The 21,366-nt window shown below is 40.9% G+C and overlaps 1 protein-coding gene across 1 annotated transcript; it reads right to left on the bottom strand.

Moving 5' to 3' along the window:
* Positions 1-1,286: 1,286 nt before the first annotated feature.
* Positions 1,287-19,410, bottom strand: aco1 (aconitase 1, soluble). Its single transcript, XM_022203477.2, has 21 exons — positions 19,308-19,410; positions 17,771-17,902; positions 17,533-17,701; positions 16,404-16,541; positions 16,113-16,182; positions 15,851-16,034; positions 15,489-15,628; positions 14,833-15,004; positions 14,098-14,198; positions 13,852-13,968; positions 12,948-13,107; positions 12,741-12,876; positions 10,942-11,026; positions 10,518-10,674; positions 8,081-8,205; positions 7,885-7,989; positions 6,013-6,155; positions 5,671-5,818; positions 5,026-5,148; positions 2,887-3,072; positions 1,287-2,810 (listed from the first exon to the last, which is right to left on the bottom strand). Exons 2-21 carry the CDS (start codon positions 17,877-17,879, stop codon positions 2,694-2,696), a joined length of 2,685 nt encoding a protein of 894 aa, XP_022059169.2. The 5' UTR covers positions 17,880-17,902; positions 19,308-19,410; the 3' UTR covers positions 1,287-2,693.
* Between the last annotated feature and the right edge of the window lie 1,956 nt (positions 19,411-21,366).

Below are 21,366 nucleotides of genomic sequence, written 5' to 3'. Positions count from 1 at the left end.
AAAGAATTGTCAGATATTCAACTTTCGGATAGTCCTCGATTAATCTTATGATGTAGTTCAGTCAGAATAATCTGCCAAAAAGAAGCTTAAAATGAGGATATTTCATCAGAATTCACTAAAAATAAAATGTTTGCTTCAGATTCGGTAAAAGCCGAGAACAACCAACAAGCACAAGACAAAAATTGACATCGTTTCACTTTAACTGCAGGCAGTGTTTAGGCAGAGACAAGAAAGGTTGACAGGAAACAAAGCATACTGTCCATAAAGGCAATAAACAGAAGCACAAGTTGACTGAAGATACATCCAGCATGGGGAAACGCTTCTAGAGCTGTGAGCAGAGTAGCATGAAAAACTTTGTAGTGGTGGTAAAATGTTGATTACAAATAAAATATTTTGGATATGGTTTTCTTCACTTATAAAGTCTATAAATATGCTAATGTGTTGGACACCAAGTCTGCAGGCTTCAACCTTTGACGCCACATTTTGGTGTAGTACCGACTAAGAGGGTGTGAATATTTTCTGCTTCAGCTGATGGGTTGTTTTTTTTTGGTTTGGCTGACAGCAGAGATAAGCTTCTTGGAAGTCAGAGGGAGGAAGTTCAGCTAAAAAAAAAAAATGGCCTCAGTTTGATTTTAAAGAGTGTTAAAGGTTATTCTACAGAGCAGATTACAGCTAGTATGATTCCAAGTGAACCTACTGCTATTTCAGATTACATTTTATGGAGAAAAAAAAACTCTTAATACCCACTTCCACTGATTCTGGCAGTTTGTTGAGCTACAATTCAGCTCTTTGCACCTTGAATTATCAGCTAATTACCTGCTCTGGGTTGGTAGCTGCACATATTCACAAGAAAATCTATTTTTGTTTAATCAGAGCTCATTACGGAGCAGAACATTTCACTACTGGCTGCAGGAAAGCACCACGCTGCTCCGTTCACCCTCTAGTGGCTGAAGAGACCAACAGGAAGGAACAAAGTAAAGCGATCCAACCACAAAGCTGTCATTTCCCCTCCTCAAGTCTCACATTTCATCTATTGTACTGCAGACACAGAGAGGTTTCACGACTCCCTCAATCCAGTTTCGGTCAGAGCAGCATGCAATCAGCCTTCAGTCTATTTCTGGAAGTGAAGAGACTATTTTAAGGCTCCTACTCTCCAGTGTATTAAAAAAACATTCCAATACTTCAAACTGTACTTGAAGTTCAGAGGACCAACAAGCACAGCAAATAAACATCAATTTGATATTAGTCTGGTTCCATCTAAAAATAAAAATAGAGTAACAGGGGAATAGTTTCAAAAATCACCTTTTATTCTGTCAGTCTGTGGCTGAACACTTCAAGATTCCAAGTTAATGTTTTTGTCAGTCTGTTAGGATATAAGAGCGAAATGACATCTTTGAATCAAAATACGACATTAAGGCAGTGGATGACATGAAGACAAACAGGTTTACAGTGACGCGAAGACAAAGCAGAAGAGACAAAAAAAAAAACTGACAACCTGATGAGGCGAGTTCAGAGGCAGAAAACAGCATGTTGGGGAATGATGCTGCCATGTACAGTAACCTTTACCGGAATAATAAAACAACTCTTACTTCAGTCATAGGTCCATCTCTACAACACAACCCTGAGAATAAAACTTCCCAACCACATGGTCCATCCAGTCGCTTTTCTTCAGCTTCCCATAATAAAAGCTGACATCTACACCACCGTTCAGAAGTTTGGGGTCACTTAGAAATGTCCTTAATAATCAGCTTTTTAAATGAAGCTAACATTACATGAATGATAAATCCAGTCTAGTCATTGTTAATGTGGTAAATGACTATTCTAGCTGTAAATGGCTGATTATTAATGGAATATCTCCTGTGCTCTAATGCTACATTGTGTTGGCTAATGCTGTTGAAAGACTCATTGATGATCTGAAACCACTTATTTCATGAATGAAAAAGTGTGAGTTTTCGTGGAAACGTGGAATTGCCTGAGTGACCCCAAACATTCGAACAGTAGCACGGCTAACGAACTTCTAAAGAATCGCTTCGGCCTATTACAGCTTGGGTCCTGTTTTTTTAAGTGCTTAATGAGGATTTTATGGACACTTTTGCATGTATTGGTCCAGTGCTTTATCTGTGCAAAAGAAAAAAAGAATTACCCCAAAGACGAAACTAATCGCCATCCTTGAGGTCTAACAATTACGTTGTGCGTTTCCTTCCATCCAAAACAGTGGCAAACCAATGGTAGAATCCATATCATCACCACAACTGACGAAAGACCCAAGCTACAATAAACTGGAAGACTCATTTGAATTGGTTCAGCTGTATCTCTTAGAAGAAAGCAGCGGCATCTCTGAAACCCTGACAAACCGAACAGCAAAGGTAAGAGTTAAGGATTCTTGCACTTGGTAAAAAGATTGGTAAAGAGTTGATTCGTGAACTTTATACCGATCCCATCTTTGAATCAAACATCGATTTCCGTTGCGCATCCCAACCAAAACACTCATCTATATTTAGCTGCGTCATCAACAGGAGCGTTCTCAAAAATGAGAACAATCGTGGCTATAAATCAGTTCTCCGTAAACGCCGTAAGTGCTCCAAATGTGGGAAATGATTGGATAATTCTTGGGAGGTACTGTGACAGCCACTACATGATTTGTTTTTTTTACCGTTATGCTACTGTAGCTGAGAATGAGAGATTAAACACGTTTAGTTTTCAGACATCTTGCGGATCATGTAGTTGAGGATTCCTCCGTTGTGGAAATACACCAGCTCCACGTCGGTGTCGAACCTCATCCGGACTTGAAACGTTTTCCCCGTGTCGAGCTGCAAGGGCAGGAAGAGACGATCACATTCAAAATCACGCCAACACCGCAGACATCACGTTGCGTTGTCAACGTACCTTCACATCGATGACCATCCTGGGCGTGAGCGGCTCGGGGATGGTGATGGTGTAGCGTTCTCTGCCGGTCAGCCCCAGACTGTCCGCTGTCTGTCCTGGTAGATACTCCAAAGGAATCACCCCCATGCCCACCAGGTTACTGCGGTGGATGCGCTCGTAGCTCTCAGCTATAACTGCCTTAATACCCTACAAAACAAACAAAATACTTGAAACCCTCCAAACTGCAGTTTAAACAAGATCTACTTCATTGCCTTTCATTACCATCAGTCTTCGGAGAAGGGAGTTCACTTACTTCACAGGCAACTTTTCCAATGACCAGTAATGAAAACAGCATATCTTTTGCGACAGATACTTTCTAGTGTCACTCCTCCATTCCATTTCCCTCAACTGTCCACAATTTGTTATTCAATACTGTTTGTCAGACCCCCTATTACCTTTTGCTGTCTTCCAGACTCCTTGATTCAACCACCTTCTGATCTTTGCTGCATTACCTTCTGTTCCTGATTAGCAACCATACGCAACTGAACCATGATTCAGCCCCCTCCCTCCTAACCATCATAAATTGTGGACTCTGCAAATGTTCTTGGCTTACCTTCAGACTCATTTTCTGTGTTGCCAAGCCCACCGTACAGCAAACTTTGAATGACTAAGCGAAATTTCTTCAACACCGGCAACCAATACAGAAGGTGAAATCATGAGAATTAACCAAACTAACTCTGAGGAAGAACAGACTAATTTGAAAGATCAGGAAAAAGTTAAACCTTGAGTGATAAACAGTTTGTTGGCAGTGAAGCTCCACAAGGGCACAGCAAAAAGATTACATTTCAGCAACCAAAAACAATGATGTTGAGCATAAACAGGTACTTTGTTGACAGTGTTTTGCGATTGTCACCATGATACGACAACATGTATGTAGCATACAAGAAAAGTTGGGTCTGAATCAATCCAAAGAACCAGCATTACACCTTATGAGGAAGGTTCAGTAGAGAGAAATCACTGATCTGACAACTTTTAACCAGCAAAGGTTCTAATACAGAAATTGTAACAAAAAGGCACTTTCAGATGTCCATATCTCCTGAAGTACACACCAATGGGCCACAACATTAAAACCACTGACAGATGAAGTCAACATCATGGGTCATGTTGGTACTATGAGGTGTTCTACTGGAAAACCTTGGATCTTGGCATCCATGTGGATGAGATTTAGACACCCAAACAAACTTCATCCCAGAACAAGCACACTCCCTCATGAGGAAGACTCCTTAGGAAAACGCACCCCACCACATCAAACAATCAGGAACATCTTGAAGAACGTGACAGTTGCCAAAGATGTTGATTTGACCTCCAAACTTTCTAGACTCCATTCTGATCAAGCTTCAACAGGATGCAGTGGAACAGATTCCCCAGAGGCCCCACAACACAACCCAGAGCACCCAAAGCATCCACTGCAAACGTCCCGGTGCCAGACTCTATAAAGGGGACCTACAGTGTTCTGCAGATAGTTTTAGTGTTTTGACTGATCAGTGTAGGCCTTAGAGTCTCCGGAAGTTCAAGAGACATTCAGAGGTTTCTTGCCAGGGGCGAGAATGCAACAAATTCTGGCAAATTTTATGCGAGAGTTTCTTTGACATTATGAAAATGAGATCGATGACAGAAAAGCCATTTCCAAGCCCTTGGACTGCTGCAGAGCTTTTTGATAACTTTTGCTCACCCATGCCTGGGGTATACGTTTGCCAAATTTGAGCTCCGAGTTTATAGCTTTTGAAAATGTGCAAAAATTGGTTGAACATCATCCAGAATATGACAACTCAAAATGGCCGACTTCCTGTTGGGTTTTGGGCACGGCTGTGCATTATATTTTAGTGCATCTTGAAGAGTTACATGTGTGTATCAACTTTCAGAACTCTAGGTGACACGTAATGTCGTAGTAAATGTTTGAAATTTTCCAGGCAGCACCATGGAGCCATTTTGCCTCACACCTACATAAATCCCCGAAAATATCAAATTTTTCGCCGTGTGTGCAGAGCTTCACATGTTTGAGTGTTTTTAGGTCACCAAATTTGAGTTTCAAAAAAAAAACAAAACGGGAAAATACTTCAGTCAGTGTTCAATAGTTTCTTCGCATCATTCGCTGCTCACCAGGAGAAAAGGGCCCTTTGCTGCCCAGTCTCTGGAGCTCCCTGAACCATACTCCTTCCCTGCTAGAACCAGCAGCGGGACACCGGACTGTCGGTACCTTTCTGCAGCATCGAACACATCCAGCTGGAAGAGAAAAAACACAAATGTTAGTCCAAAAGTAGCAGGACTTCACATCAGCTGGAGGCATAAACAAACCTCCTCATACACTGTGACATAACAGATCTGTGTCGGATGACAAAATCTTAGTCGTGTCATTTTCTTTACTGCTTTGAAGGCAGATCAGTGTGATAAACGCTGAGTCAGAGTGATGATGTAAACAGAAGGCATGCCATCAGTTAGCATCATCCATCAACACTGTTATGTTTTAAAAAGCAAAGAAACGAGCTTCAGTCTGGCAGTTTAAAGACCAAATATACAAACAGCAATAACTACATTCATTTCTTTGTATAGAACAGACAGCTATCGAACTGTGAACATACATTTAGGAAATGTTTTGCCACGTTTCTGGTAGGTTTGAGACGGGACAGACAAAAATCAGCATGGAAAAGACGTCTTATGTGAGACAGACAGCTAAGAGGTAAATGTGGCATATAAAAGGAAGAACATTTTGTTTTTAACAGCAGTAGTAATGTGTCACAGTCTGACCGTTTCTCCAGTTGGCAGGTGAATGGTTTGTGGTGCCTGCTTGTTGAGGAACTTGTTGAAGAGGCGGATGTTGGCGAATGTTCCTCTGGCCATGACGGCGTCGTTGCCTCGACGAGAGCCATACGAGTTGTAGTCTCGAGGGGTCAAACTGTCAAATAAAGAGGAGATGAAGCTCCAAAACACTGTTTCAATCTAAAGATCATCCATGCATCAGTTTCAACAACCATAAACCAATCCCAACTCTTAGATTTGACTTTCTAAAGATAGATAACCTAAAAATGCATCCAGAAAGATGACTTAGACGTAGATGGCTGCTATAGTAGGAAGCACTGAGTCACTTACCCTCTGCTGGTCAGGTAGCGAGCTGCAGAGCTGTTCCTCGCAATGTTCCCTGCAGGAGAGATGTGGTCTGTGGTCACAGAGTCTCCCAAATTCAGCAGCACGTAGGCGTCGTTTATAGACTTGGGAGGCTGCAGCTCCATGGTCTGAACAAAGGCAGGACGATACAGATACAGTCAAGACTGAACATAAAACCAACACTAACTGTTCTAGGGGCTGAAATATCTGCAGAAATAGAAGTGCAAGAAGTAACAGAAGTTTGGGGACCAAGGCGGTGCCATCTTAGCAATCAATCAAACTGAGAAGGCAACTGGCAGGCAGACCAAAAAAAACATGTTAAACTTATGTCAGCTCCAAATAAAGTTTGGCGAAAAGTGACAAAACATCTATCGTCTACCCTCCGTCTGCCTGCCGTCTATCTTCTATGTCCACATTGGTGCTTTTAGTCAACAGTTCAGGGCATTTTTGGTTAGGCACGGAAGTTCTTGCAAACTCTGGGCTCCTTAACCCTTAAAAAGCCGGGACCGAACATTCTCGGCTCAACACGTGTGACTTGTTTACGATTGCTAAACATAAAATATGAACACACCCGTATATTTAAGTCGACCAATGATAAGATATAAACATTGGCCCCAAATTTGCTTACTTGAAACGATAAAGCCGTATGAGCCGCTATAACGAAGCCGCGTACCGTAATAACACACCCGTGCCGGCCGAAATTCACAATGGCGAACGTCTACGACAATGTGACCTTGTAAGACTTGATCGATATTTTGATGGATTAGGTGGTTTTAGTATATGTACTTCTCCAGAAACATGGCCTTGTAAGGGTTAATGTCAATAATAGTTTGAAAGCCACTATGATTGAGGTTTGTGGCTGAATGTGACCAGCTCTCATCTATGATAATGCACCATGTCACAATAAGCATAAATGTCTCAAACTAGTTAAACAAACACCAACATGAGACCAATGGAATTCAAAACTCTCCCTCTGCAGATCTGAATCCAGTAACACCTCTAGGATGTGTCAGAACAGGAGACTGGCAGCATGAATGTGCAGCTGACCAATCTGCAGAAGCGGTGTTAAGAATGATTCGAATATTTTGTGGATTGCATGAGCCTGAGCAAAGACGGGGATAGTCCAGGATTATTATGCTCTTCCTAATGGAGTGTTTATGTGAAATACAAATTAAAATATAAAACTTCGGACAAATAATCCCCACGTCCATGAAGATGGAGACAGACTAGACCTGCTAAAGGTAATGATGCAACCAATCTAAGATTCATAGATAAAATAACAGCCCAACTTTACACAGCAATTCTCAGAAGCCACACTGCACTAGAAATGACTGATCTGCTTCTGTTGCACATCAAAACATATTTTCCTACTAAGTAAAGCACCTTAGTTGGTTGACTTTTAACCGCAGGTTTTATTCAAACAACTCTCCAGAAAGACGGGTTCATTTTTTATTTTTAAAAATCCAGTGAAAGCAGTGAAGTAGTGTGTGTTCATGCATTTCAGCCAACTGGATTTTTACACCAAAAACAGACAACCCCCCCCCCCGAACACAGATCTTTTCTTTTTAGCTGGGCAAATGCTAAAGACAATTTTCTAGTGCAAAAGTCAACTTTCATCTTCAAGTCATCTGTCGATTTGAGAATTAAATGTCAAACGATTATTTGACGTTTTCATTTTTTTTTTTTCAACCAGTTGAGTGCTACTTTCACATTTCCAAACATGAAAATTGAACCTTAAAATACCAAAGAAAAGGCAGGTTTCATGTTAATATCAGCAGGCCTGGGTTCTCAGATGTATTTATGGTCATAACCCTGACAGTTCTAGAAGTTCTGAAGCGTAGTTTTACATCTTCTTACCAAACCATCAAAGAAAGGCGGTGACTTTATGTAGGTGGACTGAGGGTCCCAGGTGTACAGCTTGTCAGACGGTGCAACCAAAGAGTTCCAGCGTTCATTCACTTTCTGCAGCAACAAACCAAAGTAAGACCCCGAATGATGTCTTTGTTAATCAGATCATTACTGTGCATCAAACTAGTGATTGAGTTTACGTTACCTCGATCTTTTCATAGACTTCTTTAAACATGGACGGAATGACAAATGTTCTCTCCACAGCCTGGATCTCCTCCCTAGTGGGCCAGATGTCCCTCAGGAAGATCTGTCTGCCTTCTGAGTTAGTGGCTACGATGAAACAGAGGAAAGAGGACAACATTTAAAGAGTTTAAAAACTACATTTCTGTTGGAAGCTTGCAGAACATCACAGCTTATCTGATGTAACACACACACAAAAAAAAACAGTCAAGACGTCTTTGAGTAAACTGCATCCACATGAATCAGTCTGATCAGGCAAACAGAAATCTTTCTCAATGTCAACTTTGTGCAGAAACAATTTTTTAAACCCCGACACACTTTAGCTAAAAAGCATTCATTAAGAAAAAGAATCCTTTAGATTTCTGCCCTTAAATCTGTAACTAAAGTGACAAAAGTCTCAAAATGGTTTCTTGGCAAATTGAATGTCAAGAAATAACTGCAGCTATGAAGCTACAACAGTCTTCAGAAGCCTGTTTTGGTAAAGAGGTAATATTGAGGAACATTTTGCTAACTTGGAGGTGTTTTAACCACTCAGTGACATGGAAATTTGAGAAGAACCTTTTGTAACCACTGTGTGTACTGGCAAAGAACAAAAAATCTCTTTGATATCAAACGTTATGCAGATGACACCATGCTGATAGTAAACAATGAAGAAAACTTGCAAACTAGCCTAGCCGCGCTAGACCCATGTTCTGAAGGCACAAGGGTCTAGGGCCGCTCGACAGGGAGGGAGGCGGGCTAAAAGGTTGTCTTTCAAATCACTCTGCAGCAATTGGGTAGGTATACAACCAATCAGTGCAACGAATAGGTTGACATAGTTCCTAGAGCGCCGGCGGATTGTGGCTAAGTCCCATTAGCTTCCCAACCAGCGGAGCCAACCGGTATATTAAGGATTTGCCATATCCCGTCGGCATCAGTCCAAATACGTCTTTCTTCTCAATGAAACACTTCAGTGCCGTCCTTTGTTTATCTTTCAAGTTGAATTTTAGCTTCAAATCTTTAAGGGCTGTGGCCAAAGCCGAGTCGAAAGATAACTGTTTATTGTGCGCCGGTTGTTTCTGTCAGAATCGTCGCGCCTCTGTCGTCACTTAGTTACGCCCGCCTTCTGACTCTACACTTCATGGTGATTCGTCGGCCAGTTTTAGGAGAATCCAGCCTCGAGCCTTATGGAAGGTAACTAGACCCACGCTGGCAGAGAATTAAATTCGTTGCCGTGGGTTGTCTAGTGCGGCTAGGCTACTTGCAAACCACAGCATCCATAATTAAGAGCCAAAAAGTTGGTCTTTAATGAAAAGAAAAATGTCGTCCAACCTGTAACAGACTGAGACCAAGAAACACTGAAGCTGATTCATGGATGACATCAGATGTAGAGCAACAATGGCAAGAACAGCTTTGGTGAAAATCAAACTTACTGACAATAAAAAAAAAGCCATGAGCATCCATATGAGGTCTCTGCAGATACTTCCTACCAGTTCTGATGCAAATATTGAAACAAAATAAAATCACTGCAGCAGAGATGTGGTTTTATAGACGTGCATATCTTAGACAGAATAACCAATGAAGAAGCTTTAAAATTACTAAACAAATTATAAACTACTGAACAAAATTAGGAAAGATCAAGCAACATTTTTTGGACAGATCCTACGGAAAGACACCCTGGAATATATTGTCACAACTAGAAAAATTAATGGAGGACGACAGAATGAAAATGATAGACGGACTGACATCATGACAACACATGGAACGATCAGTCACAATTCAGAAAGCAAAAGATCGGATTAGACGGAAATGATCGCCTACACTGAACGGCATTTATTGATACTGTATAACTAAGAGGAAAGACTGCATTTCACTGTATCGTGGGGGTTTAGCTAGCGACAGGCACCGCAACAAAGAGTTCAGTGGTGGTTAATGAATTCTGGCCCAAGCAATAAAGATACCCTGGAGTCACATAGACTAGCACTTTTTTAATCGAGTGGCTGATACAATAAACCGATTCTGTGGTAATGTCTGTGGAAATTGATCAGCATATGAAATAAGTCCATTGTATTTCATTTCTTTCAAGTGTTAGTAGCAGATTATTGGTTAAATCTATCAAAAATGTGCAACCCCAGACCAAATCGACACTAGAAAATACTAATAGGTGTCGCATAATTCTCTTCGGAAACACTAAAAGCGACATTAAACGTTTCCGGTACACAGCAGCATCTGACCAAGACAACATTTGATGTGAAAAACTGGTGCAGTTCCACCTAAAGCTACAACATTCTTCTTGCTTAAAGATTGATTTTCACCGTCAGCATAGAGACAGATTTTTCAGCGAAACCTTATTATACTGCTCCTGTGATCTTGCAGTTTTATTCCATGTGATAAACACTTTTACTGCAGGTGTAGTCGCTCACCAATGGGCTCGTTCTCAAAGTCGATCCTCACGGTGCCGGCGATGGCGTAGGCGATGACCAGCGGTGGAGAGGCCAGGTAGTTGGCTCTGGTGTTGGGGTGGACTCGCCCTTCGAAGTTTCTGTTCCCAGACAGGATGCCGGCAGCAACCAGGTCCCCCTGATGAGCAAGTCAACGTTAACACCTCTGATCATAGAAGGAAGATCGTAAATATAGTAAGAACTTAATGATGTGAAATGAGAAGGAAGCCGCATGCAAATAAATAAAACAGCGGAAAGACAACTTTAGTGTCACTTCTGTTGACAGGGTGAGCAAAGCTGTGAATAAAAGACAAACTGAAAGAGAAAGATGAGCGATAAAGGAGCCAGAGGGGTGGAATGAAACAGCAGACAGGTGGAAACAGCGTCTAGTAGGAACCACTGGTACCTGGGTTATGGCCTCCACCACCGGCTCTGGGAGCGGCCCACTGTTGCCTATACACGTCATGCAACCATACCCAACAACCTCAAAGCTAACGGGAGAGAAAACGGTCGTTTACAAGGTGGCAAATCAGTTTGAGATGCAGTGCGAGTTCTTCAAAGTAAAATGCAAAAATATTAGACAATATATACGATAAAACTAAACAGATTAGCCAGTAGACATCAAGACAAAGAATCAACATTTATGAGGCAAAGCATCACGAGAAGCTGCATCAGTCTTTAAAATGTCAAAGCTCATATCAAACTCAAAATAAAGAGTCATTTTGTGGTTGAATGTGGACCGTTTGCAACATCCATAACTTGTGTTTAACCCTACAGAGCCCAGGGTAGCGATACTTCTGCATCTTCATTTTTGATTGGCAGTAGATTTGAAACCATATCAGATAGAGCCATCAGTTTTTGCATATAAAATCTATGGACTTAGACAAACATTTTACTCCTTCACCAGATTTTAGAGCGCCTTTTCGTTGCAGTGATGGGTTTGTAAAAATACACAATACAGTGCACATAAAAATTTTTATAAATGAGACCAAGGGATGTTTTTACAAATGTGAGGGATACAGGTATGCAATTTGTCATTTGACCAAAATGATTAATTTTTTTTAGATTCATTGCACTTTTAAGCAATTTATTATCATCAGGGATGGGATCAGCAAGTTCTGATTTTAGCAGAAAGTTGTTGACGGGGGGGCGGGGGGGGGGGCGGCGCAGCGACTTCCAATCGCTGGACCGTTTACAATCGTCGTTAACAAGCTATCGTTAACGTCGTTACCATCGCGCGGGAGTATCAGTGACAATAAAGTGTTCAAACTTGTGCAATCAGCGTTCAAATAAATGAAATCCGCGGATCCGCGGTAAATTCCCATCCCTGAAAAAAGCGGAATTCCGCGAATTCGCGGGAAAAAAAAAAATCACATCCCTGTATCATAGTTAAGACATAATACATATTGTTAAAACTCAGGAAATAAGGGTTATATTGATGTAAAGCAAGTAAAAATACTAAAAAAAATGAACTACAGTATTTAACATTGTAATATACTTGCACAATTTTAGGTCTTAAAACATGATCAGCTTCAAGCTAGTAACTAATAGTATTCATTAAAAGTGCAGTACCAAAGCTAGCCCTGCAGGTGTCGCCACATAGCTTCAAAATAATGAAGCTTTATCTTTTGATGCCGATTCCGTATGCTAAAAATGCTTTTCCCTCTGGTCACTAACAAATGTAGATCATGTTGCAAAACACGGAACACAGCTGAGAATAAATAATTTGCATTAGTGTGGTTAAATGTCTTGATTCATCAGGAATCTTAACAGACCAAAAAAGTCAGAATAGACACCCTCATCTGGTGATTTTATGCATTAACAGCATTATGTAAATTACAGAATATTCTAGGAATTATAGAACATATTGGTATTAAAACTATAAGAGATGCTCATCTGGTTCTTGGACATAAATCACAAGACACTGATACTTTCAACAAACATTTCTGAAAAGGATCCAAAAATGGGGCTCATCAACACCGATATATCCGTCATAAACTGACATGAGTCAAAGTTATTAAAGTAATAATCTTTTGAATGTGGTTTTTATACATACAGATTTACAGTTTACTTTCTTCCTGAAAGTTTTCCTAACTCTGGGGATTTTTTTGCTGATTTTTTTTATATTTTTCAAACAAGAACAATATTTTTTGCTACCCATAAATGAGCCAACAGGAGGGTTCAAAAATAACCAGAGGAACTCACCCGAGCTGAGACAGGTAGTCCATAACTCCGCTCTCCTTCAGGTAGTAGGTGACGACTCCACTGCCGGGCGACAAACTCGTCTTTATGTACGGCTTCACGCTCAAACCACACTCTACAGCCTTTTTAGCAAGAAGTCCTGCAATAAGAAAGTTCATCATCAGCGTGTAAATTAACTCAAACGCAACACGACATTCCACCAACACTGACCTGCTCCGAGCATGACGGACGGGTTGCTGGTGTTGGTGCAGCTGGTGATGGCAGCGATGACCACCGAGCCGTGGCTCAGAGAGTATTCTTTCTCATTGAACTGGAAGGGGACGGAGGCGCCGTGAAGATCTGGGGCCACCTGGAAACCCTTGAATCCTTGCTGAGAGCGCCACAAAAAGGAAAGGAGATTATCTTCTGTTATATAAAGTAGAGCAATGAGAAGATCAACAGCTGGCTTGGACTCATAATTAAGCTCAAAGCTAGTTTTCACAAAGCCAACAGAGAAATATCAGTATCTGGTACACAGGATCCTAAATAAAGAAGCAAAATTAGCACAGTTCTGATGTAGAGGAGGAAATCACACGATAAGTCTGAAGAAAAACTTTTAACCCTCCTGTCGTCATTTACAGGCACCAAAAGAAAAAATTATTCCCTTGAAAGGAAATCCAAAAACTCAAAAAAAAAAAACAAAAAAAAAACAAACTAAATTCTTCCAAAATTTCTTTACAAGTTTCCCTTAAAAATCCCCAAATTTGGCAAGAAATTAAAAACATAAAATAGAAATTGTAAATATTTTCACAAAGAAATTGTGAATATACCCCCCCCATTTTCAAACGGGTCAATTTGACCTGCAGGACAACATGAGGGTTAAATAAGCTCTAGAAACTTAATACATCGTCCTACCTAGAAGTATTTAGAAATGTTGTGCTGTCGTGACGTCATAATAAGCAATTAAAGACATTCAGTGTCTTATTTCCTTGTGTGAAGGGAACTGAACTGCCATGATCAAGTATGACAACAGTTCATCACAGTTTTGTCTTTGGATGTAAAAACCACAGTGAACTGGAGGGATGTTTCAAACTATTCACTTTATTGTGGACGTATTCTAAAACAGAGCTCCTACCTTTGCTCCCAGGCAGGCTTCAAAGTCGCTCTTCATGGAGGAAACGGCGATTTTGTCCTGTGGTCTTTTAGGGCCGCTGCAGCAGGGAACCACCGAGCTCAGATCCAACTCCACAACCTGACAGGAGGAGGTTCGAGTCACATTATTCTTCTTTAAGTTTAGTTTTCGCTGCTTGTACAGACTCATATTAAGGCAAACACTGGTCATATTAAGTGTGAAGAACCTTCAGGTGAAGTAGAGACTGACCTGAGTGAAATCTGGATCCTGGGAGACATTATTGTAGTCTCTGAACATCCCCACTGCCTTCAGGTACTTTGAGATGTAGGTCAGCTTTTCTGGGTCTCGCCCTGAATCCAGACACATACAAAAAACAAATTTTTAGATGGATAGGAAAGCTGTTGACGTTTAGCGAGTCAAAAAACCTCACGTCAGTACACAAACATCTGTTTGACTTTTGAGTGTTTTATCTTTTTGCTTTGAATGGTTCAGTCAGACCTTCAATAAACCAGTACAGAGGAGGTTTTTATCAATCCTTAATAATGATCCTTTAAGGTAGGGGTGTCCAACATGAGGCCCGTGGGCCAAAAGTGGTCCTCCAGAGGGTCCAATCCGGCCCTCAAAGTGTAAAAACTACAGAGAAGACATTAACTGCAGATTGTAAATGAGTAAAACTATAAATTTAAAATCATTTCTAGACAAGTTGTTTTCATCCTAAAGAGAAATACTAGATTGTCTCATTTTGCTTTATGGTCTATGCACTAAAACAAAGGAAACGTGGAGTTGTGGTTATTTATAGGTCATTATGCTGTGATTTCACTGGTCTGGTCCACTGGAGATCAAACTGGGATGAGTGACAGACCACATTTCCAGTGATTGTGCAACTACAGAGAATAAATGCAAAAGAGTTCATAAAATGAAGCCAATATTGGTAGAAAATCAAATATTGTGTGTACCGTTTCTATGCTCCGCAGCCGGACTCACCTGTCTGCTCCAGGTACTGAACGCTGATGTCGTCGACGGGGAAGAAACCCACCGTGGCTCCGTACTCTGGACACATGTTGGCGATGGTGGCTCTGTCAGCGATGGACAGCTGAGCCACGCCAGGGCCGAAAAACTCCACAAACTTCCCCACGACGCCCACCTGACGGAGGTGCTGAGGACACAAGGAGACAGGAAGTGATGTCAGTCATGTTGAATAAGAATGGAACAATGTGTTTTAAGAGCTGCAGCAGATTACTGAAAATATACAAAAGAAGCACACGTCAAAGTGACATTCTAGCAGCTGGAAGTGAAGAAAATGTATCCGAATGCAATCTCAAGGAAGAATCAGTGCCTACAAGTATAAATGAGTTCAGCCGATCTCTATAATGGTCCAGTGATTAGCACTGTGTCTGCCTGCATACTTAAAATAAAAAAGAAAAGCACTCAGAGCACAGTGTTCCTCCAAGGCTGCTCAGATACAGAAATCGAACAAACCTCCACATTTGTACAAAATAAGAAATTTGTCCAGAAATTGTTCAAAAATCCTCTTTTCCTGTTCACAATCTGTCCAAACATCTAGGATGGCTTAGTAGGGTTCCAGAAACAATAAAAACGCATCAAAAAGACAACTGGAGCACCGCGCTGCTTGTGGTTACCTTGGTAACGGTGAGGACGATGTCAGTGGAGGTGATTAACTTGTCTGGAGTCCCGGACAGTTTGTATCCCACCACCTCAGGCAGCACCATGCTGATGGGCTGACCCAGCATCACAGCCTCCGCTTCAATCCCACCCACGCCTAGTGGGTGGAGGACAGGAGATTCTGGTAACATCCGTACGGATTAAAGTTCACACAAACTCGGGTCAGTTTGAACCGTCAGTTTGGGTCATGGTGTGAAAGCTGCCGATCAGCGCCTTCAGCAAACAAACCCTCAGAGTTTCAGAGCACAGAATGCCGCTGGTGTTGAAGGAGTCCAAATACATCAAAGAAACATGTGCAGAGTGAACATGAGCGCCTCACCCCAGCCTAGGATGCCCAGACCGTTGATCATGGTGGTGTGGGAGTCGGTTCCCACCAGACTGTCGGGGTAGAAGAACCCTTCATGGTCAAACACCACCCGGGCCAAATACTCCAGGTTGACCTGGTGGACGATCCCAGACCCAGGAGGAATGATTCTCATGTTCTTGAAGGCCTTCGAGCCCCACTGGGAAGAGCAGAGAACATTTATACGGATTAGAAGAAAGCCAACAGGATAAAACTGAGCACATAAACAATTTAATACCTTTAGGAACTGAAATCTTTCTTTGTTGCGGTCAAATTCCAAGTCCTGGTTTTTCTGAAGGCTGTCAGACCTAAAAGGAAATAAACAGCTCATTGAGTGTTTATTACAGCATTAAACAGTACGAGGTTCCACCTGGTGGTGCAATCAGGTACTACAGCTAATCTACAACACTTAACATGAGTATTATCTCAAAAAAAAAAAAACAGCTTCAGATCTGCAGATAACATATTAAATGACTCTAATCAGACTGGGGACCACAAACAAACTATCTGAATAAACAGGCCGTCTTACTTCCTGTTAAAGTCCACTTGGATGGAGTGATCGATGACCAGGTCGGCGGGACAAACTGGATTAATCTTTTCTGGGTCGGCACCCAGTTTGGTGACGGCATCGCGCATGGCAGCGAAGTCCACCACAGCTGGAACACCACTGGAGAGAGACGAGACAGGACAGGTCAAAGCTCCGTCCTCGGCAACCTTCAGATTTATTTGGTTATTAGTCAATTAATTGCACTGTATGCGAGAGCACCCGTCTGGGTTAGAACCTGAGAGACATTTACAGTCTGAAATACAAAAAATGCATTAGTCCATCTCCAAATTCTTTTGACTCTCCAGTCAGGAGCCCAGCGGTAGTTTCATGCAGCTTTTCCAACACATTGGCCACCAGTCCTAGTCAACATTACGAACATATAACTGGGTTTTTAAAAACAAACACTCCATTAAACTTTTGGTGGCTCTACATGCTGTCTATGTTGGGGGCCATCTTCAGCAGAACATTAATCCATATTTTGTGCTCAAAGGAGTATCCTGTATGTGGCTGTGAGTCGAAATAAACACTATTAGTTTTTGGACAACAGTTGAGCGGTATTGCACACAAAAAGATATCAAACTTTTAACAGTCTATTAGTAGAATGCAGTCACTGAACTTTGAGTTTCATTTGATGTTAAGAAACCACTTACAAAACTAAGGATATCTGATAGCATCGGCCCGATATCGGCATAAAAATTTAATATCGGTCAATATCGTTACCGGCTTTTTGCCAAGAAAACCGATAAAATGCCTGGATTTTGCCGGCATTTACAGGACTCTGGGAGAACGTGAACTGTTTGAGACAACTAAAACCAAAAAAAGGGATGAATTTGGCATTTTTGCCATAATTCAAGTTGTAGTTTTATTTTGCACAGACAATGCTTACATTTGTAAATCCTTGTTGCATTTGAGAACACATCCTAAAATAAGACGTGTCAATTCCACAACAGGAGATATGTGATGTTTCCTAAAATTAGTTAAATAGCCAACAGATACTGGAAATTGAGAGCTGGACAATATCGGCATATCAGTAATCAGCAAAAAAGCCAATATCGGACATCCCTCAATAAAACTCCCTGACATATTCATGCAAAGCAGCGGTTAGACATACGTGAGGTCCTGGAGGATGACCCGGGCTGGTCTGAATGGGACCTCCACGGTCTGGGTCTGAGTCTGCTTCCAGTTCAGGATGCTTTCCACGTCCGAACGCTTCACCAGAAACTCGTCGCAGTTCCTGACGGCCGCCTCCAGGAGGAGCCGGATGGAGAAGGGCAGCCGGTCTGAGGAGCAGGAGGACGGTTAAACTCTTTCAGATAAAACACAGCAACACTGACAAGATCTGCTGTTACCATATCTGGGATCTCCAAGCTTGGAGAGGTTGAAGAACCGCCGTGTTTGATCGTTGGGGTCCAAAGCCTCAACTAGATGCTGGAAAGGGTTTTGTACGGTCGCAGTCATCCTCCTCTATGTGTCAGTCAAATCTAGAAGAGAGAAAAACCAAACAATCAGGATGGCCACTGCACATGTAGACCAAATGAATGCAAATAAGTCTCCTCACAGAGTGTAAACAGGGTTAATTACAAGGCTTAGTGTTTCCACAGCGTTTAAAAGGATTAGCTGAGGTTGTAGCGCTGAGGGTCAGCAAACTCTCGGCTAACATTTTACAAACCTTGCACAACTTAGACACCTCTTATGCAATCCGACTAAACTTTAAACTGAAAAAAGTGCAGCTGAATGTGTGACAGGTTGTCCCTTGCTGCAATGCAACTGTTTATTAACCGAATTTGGAAAAATCAGGTTTTGCCACGTGTGATTTCCCCTTGAGAAAAGGAGCAATCTGTGTGAAAGGTGAACTGATAAAAGCACATCCTGAATGTCCACATACTTGGCAGGTATTCAGTGCAAAGTCAAATTATAGCACTGATGAAACATCCACATAGCACAATATCACAGCACAACATCATAATGAATACATTTGGAAATATATTTGGAAAACGCACCGATCAGCACTAGTTCTGGGTGACAAACTCCTGCAATCACCCTAAATGTGCACAAAAGCCTCCAATTTAGGTTAAAAATATCCAATTACGAGTTAGGTTTCAGTTCAAAATCCAACCCAAGCACATTATGAAGCACTACCACATGATTTAGCATCAAAAGTGTTGCTGTCACACAAAGAGAACAGCTTTTATTTGTAAAATGTTAACATTTGAAATCTTGGGACAGGAATGCTGTATAACAAACATCCTAAACTGCAGTCAAGTTGCTGTGTGGATTTATAACTAATTAATAGTTCAAACCAACACCAAATCCCAGAAGCTGACAAGTAGTTTTGTTTGTCTATTCTCTCACCAGATGGTTAATCTGTCGAAAGCTACATGTTTTTCTCCATTTTAACTCAAATTCTGATTTAATTCTAGTACAGCTGCTGTTCCATAGATTCTCAGTATTAATACAGCTAAGACTATAACTGATTTCAGTACAAAATGACAACTAGGAGTCACACCAATTCCTTTATTCCAACCAAAACATCCATTAGACGTGGTTTTAAAGCTGCTTGATTCATATTTAACGTGGCTAACCTCTACCCTCTGTTAGCATTAGCTTCTTGGTCAAAGTTCAACACTTAAGCATGGGTTGTACGGAAACACAGAACGTAAAGAAAGAGCTTCAGAAGACATACAAGCCATTAAACTTCAAATTAAATCAAATTACCGTGAGCTGGATGAAGTACAACACAAGTGTTTATAGTGACAGCCAGAGTTAGATAACTTAGCTTCAACATCGTACCAGCACAGCTTAAGTTCCGCTTTATTAGCAGTGTTAGGTTAACACATATAGTCAATAATACAGCTAAACGCATCCCGTCAAATGCGAAATACTCACTCGTGTGCAGCAGAGGAGACACAGCAGAGAACAGCCGTGATACCAACAGTCAGCAGCTAACCTCACAGCGCCAAGTCTTTCCGCTCCACTTCCGCGTTCCGCCTTTATTTCAGAATAAAAGCATGTCGTTTTAAAGTAAACACTGCTGCGAACGAGAAACATTTAAATCAAAGTAATTTTAGTTCAGGGGAAACATTCAGCCCAATTTGATCTCCAGTGGCCAGTAAAATCAGAGTGTAATCTATAAATATCCACAACTCGAATCTTTCTTTGTTTTTGTGCAAAAATGTGCATTTGGTAAATGTTCACATTTAAGGAACTCTTTATGAAACATTATGAACAACCTGATATTTCTGAAGAAAAAATTCCTGGAGCAAAAAGCCATCACCACAGCACAACCCACCCCTCAAACCCACCCCCTTACCGACCAAGGACACTACAGGGACCACCACAATAGAAAACTGGCATTTTTGGATGACAGCAGTATGAAGATGAGTCTGCAGAAAGCCCATCCACTAAGACCAATATCTCCTCAGCAATACATAAACTCGGTAGCCAGATTATGAACTGTGACCATTTTCATCACAGAGGAAGAGGACAGGAGGAGCAACACATTCCCCAGGCATCAAAGGAAAATGGGTAAAAAAAATAAAAATAAAAAACAAGAAAACAAAGCAAGCACAAGAAACAATAATAAAACCATAGTTATTACCATACATACAGAGGACAACAAAACCTATCGAACGCATCATGAAAAAAACTCAAGGTAAGCACTGCTATAAAACCACACAAGAAACAACTTCTAGTGCATGTTATAGATGAAATATCGTGCAACTCTTGCAATATTGGGGAGACAGGGAGAACATTTACACGAAAGAATGCAAAAAGGAAACAGCACATCTCACAAGAGCTCAAAGAAAAAGCAGCAGAGTAAAATCTGAAATCTGCGAAACTGTCAAGGTAAAAATCAGCATCTATATTTTCACCTTATGCCTGAACAAAAGCACTCAAAACTCCTGCGTACATTTTAGACGACCAGAATAACCAACGAAGAGATTTAATCAATGCGAAGCACAAATGATACCCTTCTGAATAAAGTCAGGAAATGGCAAGTGACATTTTTTGGACACATCCAGGAAAGAGACCCTGGAATATATCATCACAACTGGAAAAATTAACAGGAAGAGAGGCAGAAAGACGACATGGCTGTACATGGAAAGGACAATTCAGAAAGCAAAAGACTGGATTAGATGGAGAGAAATTACAAACGCTGAATGGCATGGCACTTTAATGATTGATGATCATGGTTTTACAAACTGAATAATTATTTATCATGGAAACAATGACTTTTTAAAAAAATGACTGGATATCACTAAAATGACAACTAAATAACCATTCAAATTTAATAACCACCACCTTCTAGTTAGCTAAACAATAATAAAATTGGCTTATTAGGAATAGTTTTGATTGTGTTCTTTTTATTAAGTTGAGATAATCATGGCAGATGTTTCTTTTTTGGTGATATCAGATTTTATATGGGAAAAAAATTACCAATCACAACAAATACAAATTCATAACAAAATTTTCATCATTTATAAAAATAAATCATTATTTGCAATATTCCAGCTGTTCTGTAGAAAGCTACATCTTATCTTTAGGAGGAGAAATTAATTATCTTCTGCAGCTACTCTGGGACTTCAAACACAAATTTCAAAATAAAACGCTTCAAACAGCCCTGAGCTGAAACGCAATTTAGGATTACACCTTCCTCCATTTTCCTTTTATTCTATGACTGTCACATTGATCAGCGTATGCAATATTAGTTCAAATAAAAAAGAAGCTAAAACTAAAGCTATAATCAAAATGTTAACACATACACAACGATAGTGAAGTAGTTAAGTCGTATTGCACACGATAAGGAAACGGGGTTTACAGATGTTGAAATGATGTGTTTGACGCCTCCTTGTGTGTGTCGGAAGCAGAAAGTCTGAGCTGACAAAGAAAATTAACAACTACCGTCACGATACCAGTTAACTCTGACTGAGGTTGTTGTGGATCA

The sequence above is a fragment of the Acanthochromis polyacanthus genome, chromosome 23, assembly GCF_021347895.1.
Source record: "Acanthochromis polyacanthus isolate Apoly-LR-REF ecotype Palm Island chromosome 23, KAUST_Apoly_ChrSc, whole genome shotgun sequence".
NCBI classification, from domain to species: domain Eukaryota; kingdom Metazoa; phylum Chordata; class Actinopteri; family Pomacentridae; genus Acanthochromis; species Acanthochromis polyacanthus.
Note: the sequence above shows the minus strand (reverse complement) of the source record. Positions and strands in the feature narration are given on the sequence as shown.